Source organism: Lissotriton helveticus, chromosome 1_1 (assembly GCF_964261635.1).
Source record: "Lissotriton helveticus chromosome 1_1, aLisHel1.1, whole genome shotgun sequence".
Classification (NCBI taxonomy): Eukaryota; Metazoa; Chordata; class Amphibia; order Caudata; family Salamandridae; genus Lissotriton; species Lissotriton helveticus.
Genome location: NC_136057.1, coordinates 2,145,331,912 through 2,145,353,006, shown reverse-complemented (window position 1 = coordinate 2,145,353,006; position 21,095 = coordinate 2,145,331,912). Strand labels below are relative to the sequence as shown.

Here is a 21,095-nt window from a genome sequence, read left to right as displayed (position 1 = left end):
GGATACAGTTTGCCAGCAGTGCTCCTGAAATTTTTTGGCAATTAAAAAAAAAAAAAAAAAGGAAATCTACTCCAAACATGTGCATTCCTACGAAAGTGATGTTAGTTTTTGGGTTTAAAAAAAGTCTTTTGCAATGACTTGGAGACTGAACCTGCCTTTCAAATTACGGCCTCTTAGAAAAAATGCAAACAGGTAGCTGGTAAAAACAGCAGCTTTCACTATGAAAGTTGAATTTCAAACATTCATGTGCACAAAAGGCACCGAGCTTTCAGCGCAAAATGTACTTAGTTGAGACAGACCGGATTGATCATAAAGTGATTGAAAAACAACCTATGTAACGTGAGCACTAATCAGAACTGATGGTATACTACATAAGAACTGTGATGTGTCAAAAACAGATCTGAGCTCCAATTTTAATGCTTTATACTTACCTTCACAAGAAGTGTTTCATTTGTAGCCTGGATCACCTCATTTCTGGCCTGAAGATTCATCTGCAAACTGCTGATCTTCTCTTGGGCTTCCTCCAGATCATGCTTCAACTGTTGCAGTCGCTCATTCAGGCATTGGTTGGCGGATTTCTGTTTGTCCGTACACATTTGAACACTTTCGTGTCTCTTCTGAAGTGCAGTCATCTAAAATATTAAAGAAACACACAGTAGAATTAAGGATGGCTGTGCGTACATCATGCTTTCAGTACTTGCACAATGAGTAATTGTTACCTCTAGACTTGCGTCAAACCTTGAAGCTCACAAAGTCTGGCCAACTGGTAAAACAGGCTGCTTCCAGGACTTCAGTGGCTTTCGCAGATGTTTTTCAATAGGGATGCACTAATTAAAACATTGACACTGAATGTGAACATAACAGGTATACTTCAAACAATGAATACGTACAATGTTGGTGCTAGTGGGTATCACAGTACTATCCAGGTAAGGAGCAGGTTTCTTGCTTCTATAACCAGTAGATCCTTGATCTTTCTGGAATAGCAGGACATCAATTCTTCAAATCTCACCACCCCCGTAAAAAGCAGGAGTGGTCTTTAACAGAGAAAGAACATTTTCAGAGTGTCCCTCATGTGAATCTTGCAGAAAACCCATAAGTATCAGTGCCACTCAATTGTCGTCAAGAGGGTGATCACCTGTGGACAGTCCCAAGGCAAGAGGTAAGTGGCTCATCGCTGACCGAATTCATGCCTGTAGCAGTGTCAAGCAGGAGGGAATGAAGCACAGAGCCGGAAAGAATACATACATATGCTGGACAACTATTTCAAATTTGGCGTCAGCCCAGCTACCAATATCCATACAATGGTGTCAGCTTTGGGCCAGTCTTGTAGCAACAACGTTGGATGTGAGTTTCCTAAGCTACTGAAAAAAACGGCTTTTTGTTACAGCATAACTGATCACAGTCTCTAACTTCTGTTAGTGTATTCGCTGTGGGACACTCCTATAAGCAGCTGTAGCCGATAGAAATATTGCCATTCATTCATTCATTCTTGTGAATGTACCTGAAGAAGCTGTGATGGAATACTTGTAGATCTCGGATCAGGTAAAACCTCCTCTTTAACCTGTTTTTTTTTTTATTTTAACAGTGAAACACAATCCCCTAGATTGTCAGCAAAGATCAGACCACAGAGTACACCGACCTTTAAGCCCCATTGGTCATTGTGTCTCTAAGAGAGCTGTGAGGCAAACAAGAAAGACCAGCAGACACATTCATTTATTCACATGAATGTTTGGGGTAACCTTGCTCTGGGTTTGTCGTGTATTTCTATAGGTTCTGAATCGATCCCCCTATTCCTGACCCTATTCTGGTTAAACTAACTAGCTAGTTAACTGACAGTCAGCCCATGAGGCAAGAAAAGCCCCCATGATGCAGATACCGTTATCTGACGCAGTCACACTACGGCACAGGAACGTGTTATCTGATTAGGTCATAACGCTTGAGATCTAATTAGACACGCGACATTCCTCCAGCCCCTGATAAGGCATACGACGTTCTCATAACAAATCAAACCTATGACAACCTGGATAATCCGTGCGGCCATTGTTTTGATTTCACAGAGAACTTTTGCAAAAGAATGTGCTAACGAGCAAGTCGTATGACATCTTTATTGACGTACCTATGTCCATCCTTACGTCAATCTCGGCACCTTTAAGGTATAAATATTGCCGACCTTGCCCTATGCAAACACACGCGTGGTGACAAGACGGAGCAGCCACACTTGCCGAAGCCGAGAGCAGAAGCAGACCCCGCTGGCAGCAGCCCCGCCTTCCTGACGCGCTGAGAGACGCGCTGCTATCTCAAGCCGAGAGACCCAGCACCGGCGCTTCTGGGCAGCCCTCGCAGGCAGCCTGGAATATCGAGAGCAGAGAAAGAGATACCATTCCTCATTCATCCTAACTTCCAGGTACAGAAAGAACTGAATAACCCCTCACAGAGAATTCTTTAGTTATTCACTTGGCAAAAACAAACTTAACTTAAACTGTAACTTTCTATTCCCGCCCACGCATTAGACTTAGGTCAGGTACACGGGGTAGGCGTATTTAGAAACACCAGTTGAGTACGTTTAGTCAAATGTATATGTGTATGTAAATATATTTTAATCATTTTAAACATCATATGGCTCAGAAACCATATCGATGTTTTTACAGTATTATTTTATACTATTGCTTTTAATGTATGCACTTTACTTAACTATAAGTATTGCAATAATATCGATCCATTTCTCTTGTACGAGAAAAGAGACTGATCAATAAATAACACCTTTTTATTGAACACGCCCGTCTCTTCCTTTTCTCTACATTCTGATGAGACTAAGAATGCACGTACTGACTGAGTAAAATAATTGCCTTGTGCTCACACGACTCTTGAGATTGACTCTTGATTAGGGGAGAGCAAAGTTGTCATGTTCTATGGTTGTCAGAAACTAAATCCCTTCTTGTCTAATCAGGAGAGGTAATTCTTTCCTGAACATTCGAGAAAGTTTCTAGCGAACTCTGAGCTTAGCTGGCAAACCCAAAAATTAAGTCTAGTATCGACAGTAGTAGACCTAGTTAACGTCTGGTCTAGGCCTTTACTGCCGTAGGTACTATTCCAATGCGCAGAGCCTATTGGGAAGATAGGAACTACACTACATGGCGCCCAACGCGTTTGGAAAGGGCGATAAAACTAACGTAAGACATTTAGAGTAACTCAGTTGTGCTTTCTCACTCAGACCCCTTTTCGCAAATACTCCAAAGACGTCTGGAGTGGGTGAAAGGTTATATCCTCCAAAACCTCGCAGGAGGGAACTCCTATGTATGGTTCTTGGTCAAGTCAACGTTGAAGGATAAACAGTTCCAAAATATTGTGCATCTAATCTTTGTTCCATAAAGAAACCTGATCTGCAAATAAACATAATACCATCCTGTCTGTAAAATGGCAGAGAGTGATGATGAAAGAGAGGCAGTTAGATTAGCTACTGAACTCACAGATGCTGATGCTACCATGCAAGCAGCAGACCCGAATATAACACTCATTCCGGTCATTAAAAGGAGATCTATAACCTTAAAACTTATCGAAAATGGACTGACACCTAGAGGTGGCACAGTCATATTCGTAATTGAGGCACACGAATATCGGCAGACAGAGGTATACTATACATGGATACATTTTCCAGCAGCAAATGCTGTAACAAAGTACTTCCACTATTACAAAATAGAGGTTCCACCCGACATTTACACTCCTTTCGAGGAGGTGGAAGTACCACTCAAATTCCAAGAGCATTTGCTCTTATTTGATGGCGCCCTAAAACATAATAATCACATTACAAGGCTCGGTCCTTTAGGAAGACCAGGAGCAACGTGGCCGGTCTTAGCCGGATACACACCACATCCAGACATCGAAAGAATGCCTGCAGCAGAGCTGTTAATACAGCTAAAACAATTACTAAAAATTCACAGACAATTAGTTCAGTATGTAATGCGGACTTCAACAATTCAGCCAGCGATTAAACTTCCACAGCTGACCCCTCACCAGGGGAACACAAATAAAATTACACCACAGAACATCCAATCCTGCCTAGGTAAAGTTCCAGCTAAACGGGAACAGATACCATTCTGGTTGGCACAGAAAATCACCCAAATAGAGGCGGTGTTTCCTGACACCACCCCATTAGAAAAACACAGGATTCTGACTATATGTCTCCCAATGGGAATCGCACCACACATAGAGGACTGTGACACTTGGGGTACAGTCTTTGCTTCCATCTATACAAAAACGCACGGTGTCCCATCCATTTCGGTGATACCAGATGTGCTAAAACAAATTCAAGATGAATACGGTCCAGAACCTGCTTTAACTCTTGGTATGAAATTACTGAAAGACTTCAAGCAGGTCTCAGCTATATTACTAGCCAACATAAAAGGTGAAGCAGCAAACGTGGCGATCCGCCAGAGGTTAAAAGAGACAGATATAGCAGACCAACCAGCTGAAATTGCCAGGATCATAGAAAAATCCTATGAAGAACTAGGCAGAGATAGTCTAGGTGGAATACCAGTAAAACCGCAACTGACTACAAGTCCAGAAAAAATATTTTTTAATAATAATAATTCACCAAAAAAGAACTGGGATGGAAACAAACAATCCAATCCTAAAGAAAAGAAATTCCAGTCCCGAGGGAGGTCTCCTAGGCGAAGAGAGAAATCTCCAAACCAAAGACAGAGGTCACCGCAGAGTGACCCCTCGGGGAATAGATATAACCTTAGAAATAGGGATAATATTAAAAAACCTGATAGATATCAAGACATTGATACACGTCCCTCTCAATCTTTTCAGAATTCCTCGCAGAAATCGGAAAGAAGAGGACGATCAGAAGAGCACGCCAAGTCCAAAGACAAGGAACCTGCTCAACAAAAAAAGAAATTACAATTTCCAAAAAAGAAGGTAGCCAGTATCAAGGTAGTTAAAAAGGCCGAGAATACTGAGGACACAACTGAAAAACGGAGAGTGGGCTCAGACAATGCTAGACAGCGCAGCAGAGGTGAGCATAGCTTGCAAAGTCCTTATGAATCATCTGGAGACAGTGGACACGAATGAATATCTTCAAGTGGAAACTGCAGACACCAGAGTTAGCAAGCCCCACAAGATATACGAGATAACATTACGTATAGAGGGAGATAAGACTAGGAAAATAAGGGGACTATTTTGGGATAACCTCTCCAAAGGCTATGACATCCTTCTAGCTGAAAAAGACTGGCCACCAGAGTTTGTCAGGGAGTGCCCTCATGGCGAAGAAGTAATTATGCCTGCCTTCTCGAATCAAATACCGATTCATAAAAAATATACACTTGCTAGAAAGTGGGCAGTGGCCTTAGCACCTGCTTTATATAAAAATCATGTAGGATGGGATGAGGATTCTCCTCCTCACAAAATCCAGTTAAAATCACAACCTACTGCACAAAGGCAGTACCCAATTAAGCAAGAAGCTAAAAAACAAGTAAATGAAATACTAGATCAGCTAGAATACCAGGGGGTGATTGAAACTTGCACCTCACAAATGAACAATCCTTTGTTTCCGGTCGCCAAACCAGACAACTCATATCGTCTAGTTTTGGATTACCGACACCTTAACACATGTTGCAAAACTTTTGCAGTGCAAAACTCACACAGTGCTGCACTAATGAATAACATAGTGCGCAAAAAATACAAAACAACCTTGGACATCTCCAATGGATTCTTTTGTCAAAACATAGCACCAGAGAGCAGATATTTAACTGCATTCTCAGTAAATGGCACTCAAAAACAATTCTGTCGGTTAGCCCAGGGGTACAAGAACAGCCCGGGGGTATTCTCAGCGAGAGTAACAGAATTACTACAACTATATGATGATGAAGCATTATCTTATGTCGATGACATTTACTTAACAGATGATGACTTGGAGACTCACTTGAAAAGAGTGAACACCATAATACTTGGTTTCGCTGCAGAGGTATACAAATTCAACTTTAAAAAGTCCAGAATTGCCCATCTGACGGTCCTGTACGAAGGATATGAATTAGCAAGTATAGCCTGGCTGACAATTTTCTAAACTAGAAGAATTAAAAAATCTAAAATATGAAAAGACGTATCCTCTGCCAATCGACATTCTACCTCTACGACATTACGCCTGTGTAATCTACACAGACGGACATGCTCAACCCTCCGTTTGGGGAGAACAAGCATCCAACCCCACATGTGAGATTACAAAAGAAGTGTGGCGCGGAGGTATATTAAAACCTCTATTAACAAAATCACACTCAGTAGAAACTAATTCAGAAAAACAGATTGAAATAATCGCATTGAAAATGGCGCTAGATAATGCGGATCGCGAATTCCCGACACTTATAGTGTCAGATTCATATTACTGCGTCAAATCATATAACAGCGATTTGCAGACATGGATTCAGAACGGTTACAAAGATGACACAGATGCACCAATAAAGCAGAGACTGCTCTGGGAACAAGTAGCTCTTTTGAAAAAAGAACTACCAAAGACTCACGTGACTCACTCACTGAGTCATCAACGTGATGGCGTTCACGTTGTAGGGAATTCATTGGCTGAAACAGCCGCAGCGGCAGCCACTAAATCGGCTCCCGTAGTTCGAAAAAAGCGTACATTAAAATACATTGACGGTGAAACATTGCTGGCGGTGAAAACGTCATCAAAAGGCGACTGCTCAGCGTTACCGATCAACTATCCACTCAATTACACATACATAATCGATGCAAACTCCGTCCCTTTTGCTCGAATCCCTGGAGTGGGGGATAGAGTGATTCCAAACATGGACAGGAGACACTTGTTAATCGCAGACGCACATATGGGCGAGGGTCTCAGACACCTTAAATTAAAAGATTCTCTGGAAGAATTACAATCACGGTACTGGTGGCCAGGCATGAGCCTGCACTACACCATGTTTGTAAAAAACTGCCCAAACTGCAACAGAGATCGCAGTGGGGAGAGAAGCAGTTTAATACCTCGTCGTATCAAGGCAGATAATATTACCAGCAAAAAGAATGGCTTGCGATTAACATATACAGGCTAGTTTCCACTTATAATGTAGATCCACAGCACTCGGCTGACGTCCGGACTGTTATACAAAGATTTGCGAGTCTAAATGGCATATACGCTAAGAGCATGCTACGTTCGACCATTGTTTTCACTCAGGCAATCCAGCCTGGGGGGAAAACATGGCCAAATGAGCACAGCCCAGCGGGAATCTTCTCACTTCCTTCCTGAGGGTACGGGATGGTGTAAAGAAAAAACCAAGGCAGAAAGCAATCTATAATGGAAAGGATATTAGGTTCGGGAGCTGGGTGGGTCAAACATCTAATAAGTGTCCAACGTAGTCTAAATAACTTGCCAACAAATTCTCTGAAGGGATTCAGTCCGTACGAATTATTATTCGGAACTAGGATGTTGATCTCTGACCTTGATAGTCAGACTTCAGTGGTAATAGAAAAAACCTTTGATGTCAAAGACCGTTTGGCTATTTTGCAGGACTTAAACAAAACAAGAAAAGACCTGAGCAACATACAGTTGAAACAACAGCCAACAACCACTGAAGAATCACCACCTGTCCCAGCAAGACCTGTCTGGATTCCAAAAGTCGGGGATCTAGTCAGGGAGAAGATCGCGGTAAAGAAGGAATTTGGGCCTTCTTACAGAAAAGCAGTTCCTGTCTTGTCTGTCAACGGGACAAGATCAGTTGTACTACCGCCACTTGCTGGAAAAAAGGAGAACCGAGTTGTATCCATCGACCTGGTAAAACCACAACATGTGGCCGATAACAAACAGTAGGCCAAGTGGACTCCCAATAAGTAGCAGAACACCAAGGTTTGCTACCAGCACAGAGGTCCTAACAAAGAGGCTCATCACATTCGAAACGCCTACAGAAGAACAACAAGGACTATGCAACAATGCAATAGAACTCAGACCTCTGAAAACCCAAATAAAGACATTTAGCAGAGACACACCAATCTATACTGAAGTACCAAGTGAAAATGCAAGAAACAAAAATCCTGAACCAATTGGAACAATTGACAGAACTGCATCTGGTTACTTCATCAACTTCGATGATTCCTCTGACGGCTTCAGTGAATCAAAGACACAGCCATCATCAAAATCCTTTAAAGACAAAGCTAAGGAACTTTTGAAACAACTGAAAGAAACATATCTGGTTTCTCCATGGATTGAATTTTGGGTGGGTTTTGGTGCATTTATCCTCATCATGGTATTTACTTCATCATGGTTTCATGGTATTTACTTTGGGACGCTTCATTGAGGGAAAATATGCTAAAATGGACACAGCAGGTCAGAACATCAACTTGGTCCTCAAACCACACACATCTTCACACGTCGAGAAAAGAGAACTTTCTCCAGAACTTTCTTCAGCCAACTTCACAGCCAATCCGATACCTGGTGGGGTAGCCTGGGACAACACTGACTATGAAATTTATGGTCCGGTCGAGATCCTGAAATATCCACACCAAATCAAGATCTCCTTGAGTGACTTTGCAAAACCAAACTCATTTGCTGATGATTGGGACTTCGAAAGTATTAACAACATGATGTCTGACTTAGTAATGTCTGCTAAATTTACAAAACATGATTATTTGCAAGGTTCTACAAATTATGATAGTATGTATTGCTATAACCATTATGGTAACCATTTCTTGCATAAATCTGCACAACCTAGAAATGTTTTAAATTATAATCAATGGGAACATTGTGCTACACCCCCAAAAGGGAGCTCTAGAACCGTTTATGACAAATATTCATATTTCTCAGGTTTTAACACAAATAATGCTGAAACATTTTATTTTAAATTGTCAAACAAGACAGGGATGAAAACCATGATAACCAACACAAAATTGATATATTCAGATTCATTCTTTGAAAAAATGAATACTTTTGGATTTGATTATTGGGACAAAAATGTTGATTTGAAAAGTGTTTGGGGTACAAAAGAATGGCACGTACAGGGTTTAGAAGCTTTGTTTAGAGCCTGCATGATCCCAGAACAAATGATATTTTTAAATGACACTGTTCAACAAACCACCTGTCTTGGCTTAGCCAAAATCAAAGATTTAAATAACCCGTCTATTCCAAAGCCAACAATGTTTAGCAATAGCTCTGATACAGATGAAGAAATAGACGTAAACCATATAGTTAACCAAAACAGAACACATCCTGATTGGAAACAGTGGTTGATCTGGCCAACAGATACTAATAACTGTCAAGACAGATTCCTGAATAAAACACAGGGGTTCAAAATGACCAGGCCAGACCCAAGATATCCCCAAAGACATCACCCAGGGATAATAACAACCTACAGTGTGGGCAAATTATGCCTTCAATGGCTTCAAACTTCCACACTGCCTGAAATTAAGCAACACCTAACTTTACTTACTGATGGTGCTGACTTGCGTGATTTCATAATGGGACCACGCAAACAGCGTCAAAAGCGTTTCATAGCAGCCTCTGTATATGCAGCATACAATGAGGCCTGGAAGGTTACTCAAATTGAGACAGCAGAAAGAATACGGGAAATTGACCGTATTAATTTGGAAAAATCACTATCTGTAGTGGACAATGGGTTAATGACTCTGTCCTCCAGAATTTTTTCATTGGACAGCATTGTGTCTTCAGCAATCGATATATTATCGCAAGACTTACTGTTATTACAACATGGTCAGTCACAATTGCGTTCTATTGTACAGCTTGGCTGGACGTTACAAAATCTGCGTTCAGGCTATGTGCCTTGGCGTTTAATCAACACAACGTCACTATTCCAAATCTTTAACCTTACTGATAGACAAATCGGTATGGCGCAAAAGGGTGCTGATTATACAATCTTGAGCATTGAAAAACTAGAAAGATTACCAATGACAATGTCAGAACGACCTGTCAGTGAATGGATAATACACGGAATCATAAATATTCCAATCTCAACCTTCAGGTTTCAATACTGCCAAAAATATATACAGGCTGGCATGTACGAGAAATTGGGAAAGGGGTACCTTAAAACAACATGGAACCTGCCCTATTCACATGCATGTGTCAGTAATAAAGGACAGAAAGTGTTTCTTAGTGGCAACAATTGTGCTATGTCACTAAGCGGCACGCTTCTGTGTAACGGTATTAGTTTACATGGAGCCTGTGAAGGGAATTCATACAACCTTTAATGTCACCAGCAAGGCGCACCTGCAACTGAAATAGAACCATTCTTTCAAAGACTCTATAATGGGAGTTACATTCTTATTGTAGACCGCAGATGTTGTAGTCTTATGCCCGGGACTCCTTATCTAGTAACTACAACAGCGAAGGTCAAGTGCTGTGGACGTTCTTTGTTCCCCAGCTCCTTTACAGACAGGGAGGCAAGGGCATGGCCCAGTTTGAAAATTACTTCTATTCGAATAGACACTTTAAGCAGAATGAAAACAGTGCTTCTTCAGACGCCTACAAGGCTCACGTCATCTAAAGAAACGTATGATCTACAAGTCGCAAGGACGACTGCAGAGATACATACATTATTATCAACTAATTCCCCCGTACATTTCGCGGAAATCCTGAGCGAAATCTTAAATATTTCTGATACCACTGGGGTCTCAAAGGTATTTAAGACAGTATTTTCGATGGCATTAACACCATTCAAAGCCATACTGGGTATTTTTCCAGATTTCGTCCATTCGATTTTTGGCGGACTTCCCCTGATCCTGGGACTAATTGCAGGAATCCTATTCCTAGTCCTTATTTTTCGTTATGGCAACCCATGTCACAGATCAAACTCTCGCGACAATGGAAGATACGATCCTAGCCATTGGATACCGGGACCGGATATCAAAAATCCTGGGACTATCCCGGCTTAGAGACCTGAACATGACTTGGTTTCTATCATTTCGACCAATGTGGCAAAGGTGTGTTTTACCTGTACTAAGGTGTCTGCTATGCGGAGAAGAATGCGTGTTAGACACCTGTCTGACGCTACAATCGGATGCGCCAGTGGATGCAGATACACTGTTGGTTCCTACCAAGGTTCACGCTTTGTGCTGCCCTCAAAGGCTGCCAATCCTGATGACGGCATTCCTGGAATCTTCACCACTGCGATTGAAGAGTAGTGAAGTTCAAGATGAAAGCAGCATCGAACAGGTACGACCTTCTGTCAGCAATGCAAATCAGAATGTCAATGGAGACAATCATGCGCACGAATGCATGGTTACCCCTATTCCCGACTTAGTGGAACTTTCCCATGAAGCTGTTGACAGTTTTTTCAAAAGCCTGAATGATATGATGTTCTCTCCAGAACAGAAATAGAGACTTTTGAGTAAACTCGCACACGGCGTTCCCTGAATTCGGCCTTCAACTTTAAAAATAAGTCACATGAACAATTTCACTCCAGCTCACGGACAGCAGTTTTTTCAGCAAACCCCTAAAATATTTTTCTATATATTTTTTTCCGGGACTCTGATCTTCTGCTTAAAGTAAGAAACTATTCCTAGAGAACTAAAATTTCTATTTTTAGATACTTTATAGACTTTAGCTGCCCGCTGGTATGTTCACAAATATTTTATTATGTGATGAAATGGTCTCGACCTTCCTTTCTGTATAGCCATATTAAGACCCATTTCATGTGTATTTCTCATATACCAATAAGCAATAATGCATAAAAATGCGTGTTTACTTTTGCATTTAATTCATAGCTTAAGTGCATACAATATATATGACTGCAATTTTTCAGTATATTTGAAAATTTCAAAATGCATTTATGTATTTTGGGGTGGTAAGGTATACACTATACTCTATAGTATGTTGTACTATGTTATACTATGCATAGATTAGTAGATATGGACCATAGTTAGCGTGGAGTGGGTGTCGTGTATTTCTATAGGTTCTGAATCGATCCCCCTATTCCTGACCCTATTCTGGTTAAACTAACTAGCTAGTTAACTGACAGTCAGCCCATGAGGCAAGAAAAGCCCCCATGATGCAGATACCGTTATCTGACGCAGTCACACTACGGCACAGGAACGTGTTATCTGATTAGGTCATAACGCTTGAGATCTAATTAGACAAGCGACATTCCTCCAGCCCCTGATAAGGCATACGACGTTCTCATAACAAATCAAACCTATGACAACCTGGATAATCCGTGCGGCCATTGTTTTGATTTCACAGAGAACTTTTGCAAAAGAATGTGCTAGCGAGCAAGTCGTATGACATCTTTATTGACGTACCTATGTCCATCCTTACGTCAATCTCGGCACCTTTAAGGTATAAATATTGCCGACCTTGCCCTATGCAAACACACGCGTGGTGACAAGACGGAGCAGCCACACTTGCCGAAGCCGAGAGCAGAAGCAGACCCCGCTGGCAGCAGCCCCGCCTTCCTGACGCGCTGAGAGACGCGCTGCTATCTCAAGCCGAGAGACCCAGCACCGGCGCTTCTGGGCAGCCCTCGCAGGCAGCCTGGAATATCGAGAGCAGAGAAAGAGATACCATTCCTCATTCATCCTAACTTCCAGGTACAGAACTGAATAACCCCTCACAGAGAATTCTTTAGTTATTCACTTGGCAAAAACAAACTTAACTTAAACTGTAACTTTCTATTCCCGCCCACGCATTAGACTTAGGTCAGGTACACGGGGTAGGCGTATTTAGAAACACCAGTTGAGTACGTTTAGTCAAATGTATATGTGTATGTAAATATATTTTAATCATTTTAAACATCATATGGCTCAGAAACCATATCGATGTTTTTACAGTATTATTTTATACTATTGCTTTTAATGTATGCACTTTACTTAACTATAAGTATTGCAATAATATCGATCCATTTCTCTTGTACGAGAAAAGAGACTGATCAATAAATAACACCTTTTTATTGAACACGCCCGTCTCTTCCTTTTCTCTACATTCTGATGAGACTAAGAATGCACGTACTGACTGAGTAAAATAATTGCCTTGTGCTCACACGACTCTTGAGATTGACTCTTGATTAGGGGAGAGCAAAGTTGTCATGTTCTATGGTTGTCAGAAACTAAATCCCTTCTTGTCTAATCAGGAGAGGTAATTCTTTCCTGAACATTCGAGAAAGTTTCTAGCGAACTCTGAGCTTAGCTGGCAAACCCAAAAATTAAGTCTAGTATCGACAGTAGTAGACCTAGTTAACGTCTGGTCTAGGCCTTTACTGCCGTAGGTACTATTCCAATGCGCAGAGCCTATTGGGAAGATAGGAACTACACTACAGGTTAAGTAGCAGGTGCTCATTCTTAGGATTTGGGATAAGATGTAGTTTCAGGAAAGAGCATTTGTTTTTGCAGATCTGTTGTGTTTTGTGGTTTCCAGCTTTTTGATCATGTATAAGCTTCAACACGCTGCTGGATGTGGACTGTAAAATAAATGTTGAAAATACTACGTTTGCCTTATGCGGCCTGTCTAAACAACATGCCTCCTAATGAACCTTCTGGCAGAGGTAAAAGGGTATTTGTTAATTTCTTAAGAGGGTTTTTGTAAATGGTCCCAGCACAAGTTTAAATTCATAGTCACTGATGATGTCTGGAAGCCTCTGTGAACTTTTTATGCTGGCATGAGGCACCTATATTTGTTCTTTGATGTTCACATCAAATGCAAAAAGTGTATGCCAGGGGTGTTTTCAGCAAAGGTCCTAAAGGGCTGAATCCAGGACATATTATTCAGGATAACCACTATCTGCATGAAGGAATACGATTTAGATTCAATGTGTATAAATGTGTCTTATGTGGCTATACCAGACAAGAATAAGCACACTACGACACTACACTACACTAAGCATTTCAGATCTATGTATTTCTGCAAACACGCAGTTGAAAGTGACTTACTTTTGGTAATGCTTTTTCTGCCTACTCCTCAACTTAAAGTATCTTTTGGCTGCATTGTGCATCAAGAAACATTTTCAGCAGTTCACCCAACGTACACTAGGTGGTGCCATTAGAGTCAGCATGCATCCAAAAGATGCCTATGCTAGAACTTACTTAATGCCCCACAAAGGCATAACCAACGCTGATGAGGCCTATTTAACCTAATAACACCCACTTCACACAGTTCGAAAAGAAGTACAACGATGTATCTGGTAGAGATGATTCTAGCCGCAGATTCCTTCACGCAGAATTATCCCCAGGCATGAGACTGGATCCGGAAAATTTTCTTTGCCACAGCATCCCTGCACGCCAGTGGCGGTACCACATGACTCCACCCTGACATCGTCCGCGGGCGTGACGTCAGCGAGGTCACATATGTTCCACCCCGGCGAGCTGACGTCAGTTTTCTTCTGAGAACTTTTCCGCGCCACAACACCGAGCCATCACAACAAAACTGTGGAGAGTATGGGAACAGTGTGCAAAAAAGAAGTGAAAAATAGAACAGGGAGGAAACAAAAGAAGAGGAACAGCACCATTTGGGAAAATGCCAGGCACTAAGGTACTGAAAGCCATAGCAAGAAAAGAGCAGAGAACCGCTCTGAGGAGCAACCTTGCAAGCTAAGGCGAGATCCTCCCTGGAGGCAGAAAAAATATGTGAGGAACATCCTAGCAGATGAAGAGAGTCTGCAATCACAATCCACAACAGGGAAGGGACACAAGCCCGGAACAGATGAGTAACGGCAAATTACCCCAAGACAAAACCATCAAGGAAGACCGTATCCCCTGGGAGGAGCTAAAGGCTGAGGTATAGCCAAAAGACCTCAACACAGAGGACTGCAGAGGAGTCAGAACCCCAAGCAATTAAAGGGGAAAAAAAGTAAAGTAGGCCTACACACCGGAAAGAACCAGGATGTAGGGATGAAGAAGTACACATGAACCCACCGAACCTGCACTAGCAAGGAAGGGTTGGAACAATCAAACAGAACGAAGCATCCCGTCAGGGAGGAAGTGAAGAGGACACTCGCAGGAGACAAGCCACCCAAAAGGGGGAGTGCAGAAAACCAAGCTGAAGGACCTCGCAGAACGGGGAGGAAGGGCGGGTCGCGAAGGAATCTGCAGCTAGAATAGTCTCCACCAGATACATCGTTACCGAAGGTAAGTAACTTTTACTTCTGATAGAGACTACTAGCAGCAGATTCCTCAACGTAGAATAGATACCCTAGCCATACCCAGAGGGGAGAAGGGCCTGTGAGAGAATCTCCCCAGTTAGGAAGAAACACAGGGCCCCAGCCCCACCCAAGCAGAAGTAAGCAAGGACAAGGCGAGGTGAGGTCAGTCCATCCAAGATACCAGGAACCTCCACCAGAAAGCCCCAGAGGGACAGACAACGGCAGAAGAGTACCGAGGAAGAAAGAGTTGCCTCAAACTCTAAGGAGAAGAGGTAGAAATGGGGCAAGGCCCTCCACAGAAGAGCACCCAAATGAAGGGGACCGCTGAACCGGCCCTAGCCTCGAGTCAGCGAGCAAGGCAGGAACGGTTCCACAGTCAAGAAAGGCAGGCGAGAGAAGACAGACACAGTCGCTCAAGGCTCCAGCAGAACAAAAGGCAAGAGCACGGGGGCACACGCCAAGGCCTCCGGCTGTGGACCAAGAGCAGGTGTGCACAGCCGGCAGCCAGCAAGTACCATGAAGCCAAGCACTCAAACCAAGCAGAGCGCAAGACGAAGGCAAAGGTCAGGGAAATCCAGAACAACCCCTAAAGAGAGACCGCTCCAGACAAAACTGACCACGAAAACAAGTGGGACCAGCCAGAAGAGAGGGGAAGAATTACGCAGGACGGAAAAGGCCGTCCACAACACAGGAAAATAGGGATTCAATCCCCCCTGGAACACCACACAGAGGACCAGGCAGAAACGCAATACAAAAAATGGCGGAACACCACAGCACAACGCCGCAGGCGGCATGCCAAAGCCGGTCCAACGATGTAGCGGATACTGAAAAGGACAGAACCTGGAGCAGCGCAAGCTACGCCCGGACAAGAGCAAAGAAATCGCACCAGTGGTATACAGTTATGTCAGGAAAGGCGAGGAACCCACAAGGGGAGTCCACATCCCCCAGCGGAGGACAGAGCTATACAATAGCTACAAGAACCCCACGTAGGGTAAGACACGTCCCAAAGAAAACATGGAAACCACTCTTAGGGAAAAAATCCCGCAGCAGAGAACAAGAAAATAAGGACCTGTGGCTAGAACCACAGACTGCTTACCAATCAGCCAAAAAAATACACAATTGTCAAAAGGGCTGAACCAGCAGCCAATAAGAGAGAGGGCCAACCTAGGGAGCCCGAAGGCACGGCAAACCACACAGAACATACAAGCGGGCCGCAAAAAACACCAGACTTCAGAAAGAAGGTGGGATAACGCCTCTCACCAAGCCCCGGAGGATCAACAAGCTAAGTTTACAGAGGGGGAGGAGGGCAGAGCCCCGCAAGGAGACGTTGAATGGTGGAGTCCGCGTGGGTGTTAAACAAAAGAACCCCATCAAAGTGCAGGTCAACCAGACGCTCCCTAATATTCTCAGGAAAAACACCATCCCGCAACCAAGCATGGCGACGGAGAGCCACAGAACTGGCAATAGCACGGCCGAGAGCATCAGCAACATCCAAGGCCGCACGTAGAATAAACGCTGCCAACTCCCGACCATCCAACACATGGTGCCGTAGATCAGCGCGGGCCTCGTCTTGGGAGACGTGATACAGAAGACCCTCCACAGAATCCCACAAGCTGGACGTAGCCCTGGCCAACACACAAAGTGTGTAGAGCGCTCGCAAAGCAGCACTGGAGGAAGCGAAGATGTTACGCCCCCATGAATCCAGCCACCGGTTCTCCCCGTCGGCGCCAGAGAGGCATAGGCGGCCCGAGTCGACCTCCACTACCTCGTGCTCCCTAGGAGAACGGTGCGGGGTCGGATCCGGTTTGGCTAAGGAACGGCGCCGAAAAGGCACCAGCTCGACCTCACATGAGGTAGCCGCCTGCGTAGAGGATCGAGACGGGCTCGGGAAAGCACCACAAGCCCCGAACTCCACCTGTGGCACCGCCTGGGCCGGGGAGGAAGGCCATCTGCACAGAAAAGGCACCGGCTGCACAGAGGACCAAAGGGGATTCAGGGACGAGCCCTGAGTCCCAGCGATCTCCTGCGACGCCACAGGGAGCCCTGTAGGGATTTGCGGCGAGGCAGGGACGCCATGGGTCAAAGAGGTGAGCCCCGCAGGACCGGGCCCCAATGACGCCACCCTCCTACAACCTGAAGCTGAACCCGTCGGCGCTGGGGACGAAGCCGCCGGCGACTCCGCGGAAAGCCCCTGCGAGGCAAGGGATCCGCAGACGTCTCAGGAGGAGGAGGGGCCAAAGAAGCCTGCTGAGCCACAGCGTAGGCTTTCAATTGGACCCTAGTCGCCCGACACCAGGAAACAGCGGGTAGAGTGGTGACAGGCGAGGGCGCACGTCCCGAGGGTAACCCACACCCTCCGCCGAACGAAGACAAGGCCTCGGAGACAAGCTGCAGGACCTACCAGCTGGCAAGGGTCATGGCGCAGGGCGATGTCGCAGTCGGAATCAGCGGTTCCTGGCTTCCGAGGAAGGGGACGGACGCTGGGACGACACCGACCTGGACAAGCAGGCTGACAGCAAATTCATCCGGTGCTCCCGCCAGGACTTCGGTTTGAGGTGCTGACTAACTTCGCAGTCATGGTGCTCGCTCAAACACCACGTACAGATAGGGTGAGGGTCTGTCGCCGACATCTGACGTGCACAATCACTACACATCTTGAAGCCGGAAGGCATTAGCACACTGTTTCTCAATGCAAAGTGTGAAAAGAAGGCCTGAAAACAGGCCAGGACACGATCCGGATCCGCATTGCACGCAGAAAAGAGAAACAACTGACGTCAGCCCGCCAGGTTGGGACTTGTGACCTTGCTGACGTCACGCCTGCAGACGACGTCAGGGCGGAGTCACGTGGTACCGCCCCCAGCGCGCAGAGATGCTGTGGAAAAGAAACATTTCCGGAGCCAGTCTCACGTCTGGGGATAATTCTACGTTAAGGAATCTGCGTCTAGTAGTTTCTATCAGATTTAACGTTTAGGAGCACTTAGCTGGGAATAAAGACTAACAAAGGCTTTACTGTAGCCCTCCTTTCCTTGCCAAAGCAATAGATACCAGAAAAGTCACTTTTGGAATCAATCATTGCAGCAAAAATACATACACATAACTTTAAATGGGGAGTCCATGGAAAAAGCGAGAATGAGAATAGGCTGGAAGAAGAGGCGATTTATATACCATGAAGGCGACATCAAAGGGTGTCTCTGGGCTGGAATCCACATTGGAAATTCAACATTGATGCAATGAAAGGCACCAAGGGCAATAATTGCGTGAAGAAAAAGCAGAAAGATATCATTTCACAATCCAATCCTATTTTGGGCTAAGGACAGTGCAACCTGATTCTATCAAAATTTCCACCGTAAATGGGTTAGCATCAATTTACACACACTTCTGGGATAACGGCATAGTCCATCTTCAAGGATGTACAAGACTACACAGAGGGATGGGCTTGACCTCCAGATGTGTTCAGTTGATCTGCAGATAATTAATGCATTTCTAGGTTTTCTTTGACTCTCAGATATGTTATTTGAGTCTTCTCCAGATCTGGCTGTAGAACGTTATTTTCAGCTGCAGGAGCTCCATGCTGTGCAAAACCTTCAACAGGGATTTGAGGCTAGGACCAAACATATGTTTTAACCAGTACAAATCTCTGGTCCGAGACTATCAAAACGAGAGGTGGCCACGATGCCTTATGTTCAAATTAGTTTGGGTAGGACAGTGATAGCAGGATGGTATAATTAATTGGAGTCAAAATTGGATGTGTATCTCTTAGATTCTTGTTGTGGTAAATGCAGGAAACTCAGGTGACATCAGAGGCAAAAAATCCACTGACACAATTCTCCAAATTGGCAGTGGTAAAGTGCAGAGTTTGCACCCCACCAGTAAGACATTTTTTCTTTATCATTGGGACAGTTACATGGAGCTGTGACATAAGATCCTGCATAGGCTGAATCCCAGTCCTAAATAGGAAAACAGGGGATGAAGCATGGCACACTATGTGGGTACTACCGCCTGAATATAATTACATGTCAGATGAGCATGTGCTGATGATTTAAGGGTATTTGGATACCTAGGGGAAGTCAACCACCTACTGGTTGCCACACACTTGTGTATAGAGAACCTACATTTTGCAACCAGGGGCTATTCCTAGATGAGGCATCTAGGAGAACCAATATCCGTTAAAAGCAGAAATCTACTGAATGAGGACTGATTTGGTTTAGAAATTACTTTGAGACAGTCATCTAGAAGATCAGGCCTTTCATATTCCAACTTCTCTGGAACAATGCTTGAAGGGTGAGACGGATTAATACAAATTAAGGATTTAACTCCAGGTTTCGAAATCATAGACTACTTCTTCATAGCAGATCGGATCATATTCTTCTATAAACCTGACTAACAAAAATGGCTCTGGGCCTGCACTACAACCAGGGAGCTTCCAGTCATTTGTGCAACAGCTCAAGGCTCTTCTATATCTCACCCATCTATCCTTCCACTGGGATACATAGATAGGAACTGTGGATTCGAAGTAAAGCAGAGCACCAACTACACTGATCTCAGCATTCAATCGCTGAAGACATTCACATGTTACCTGTCAAAATGAAAACAAAAAAATAATATATCTATGATTGACCACAAAAAATGTTTATCCAGAATGAGCAAAGGCTGATTAGAATACTATGAAAAAGATGCATTCCAAGAATATTTGTTTACCCACATCACAGAGCCAGCCTTCAAGGCAGGTCAAGTAGGGGTTGTCTTCCACTCTCTACTTAGCTACAGCCATAATGTGGATGAAAACAAACTGCCTTGTGGTTTGGATTACAAAGTCTACTAAGAAAATAAAGCAACAGCTGTAGCTAGACCCTAAAAAGCATTTGTGCCAACCACATAAGCCCATGAAAGTCCTGCTTCATATCAGGATATTCTTCAAACATTGATGTTCATGACATCGAACTCTCCAAACCATTCCTACAATTTGAACCTCAACAATATAAAATATTTTGCACAGAACATGAACTGGTGTCACCACTTTCCAACAGGCATTATTATGAACTCAATCAATCTGGACAGCCTGATTCCTTCCGCTTTAAAATGTGCCCCCGGTAGTGCTCCGTTTCAAAGGCTCTCCTAGTGGGGAGTGACCTGGCAATGAGGGCAGGCGATGAATGTGACGTGCAGCAAACTCTTGAAAATGCATTACACACCAACCATGCATTGACAATAGGGGCTTTAAACAGACTGCACACCCTGCAGCATCATTGGCGACAGAAAGGGTGCAGCCCTCACAATTCCCATCCATAGTTACAGTATGTCAGCAGGGCCCATCATCAAGGTGTAGCTGCTCACATGGAGTGGGAGCCCTTCTGTGCTGTAGATTCACAGATTGTGCTAGCCGGGCAGGGGCAGTGTGTGTGGGGTGTGATGCCTACGTGCACTATCCATGCCTTTCTAGCACAAGCCATGGAGTTGGAAGCGGTGCAGGGTGCCCGGCCCACACTTGCCAATCCAAACCGGCCTGGCGGTCTGGAATACTGCCCAAAAAAAGAAACGGACCACAACAGATCCCATGAATAGTGGTAATGGACCACCTTAGGGAAAAATACATTTATAGCAAACATTCAATTAGTATGTGCCAACTCTCTCAACAAAAGAAATTAAAGTCATATCAAAAACAGTGGTAATGGACCATTCAGAGTCTTCGAATCAGAGAATAGGAGCCCTGGTCGTAAATATATGACATTATGTGTGTCATAATAAACCTGCTTAAGGATGAAGACATTTGAGCTACACTAGTATTAGCCACGTACTTTTCATAGGAACACTGAATCCCTGTGCCACACCTTAGTGTATGATATTCAGCTGAAAGTGGATTGTGATACTCGCTTAGACCCATGGAAGGAAGCTGAAGAAGGCTTTAAGCTCAAGTTAATCCCTGTGTCATAAACATACTAAGGAATGCCCCATGATTAAAACATCTCACTCTGATGGACGTTCAGATGAAACGTGAAGAAATATAGCCCCAATATT

The 21,095-nt window shown here is 44.0% G+C and overlaps 1 protein-coding gene across 3 annotated transcripts in view; it reads right to left on the bottom strand.

The window, feature by feature from the left end:
- Positions 1-21,095, bottom strand: part of CCDC18 (coiled-coil domain containing 18) — a 1,360,824-nt gene that overhangs the window by 164,823 nt on the left and 1,174,906 nt on the right. For all 3 annotated transcript variants that reach the window (XM_078646342.1, XM_078646344.1, XM_078646343.1), the window contains one exon: positions 432-632. In XM_078646342.1, coding sequence (XP_078502468.1) covers positions 432-632 — 201 coding nt within the window. The remainder of the gene's footprint in view (positions 1-431; positions 633-21,095) is intronic.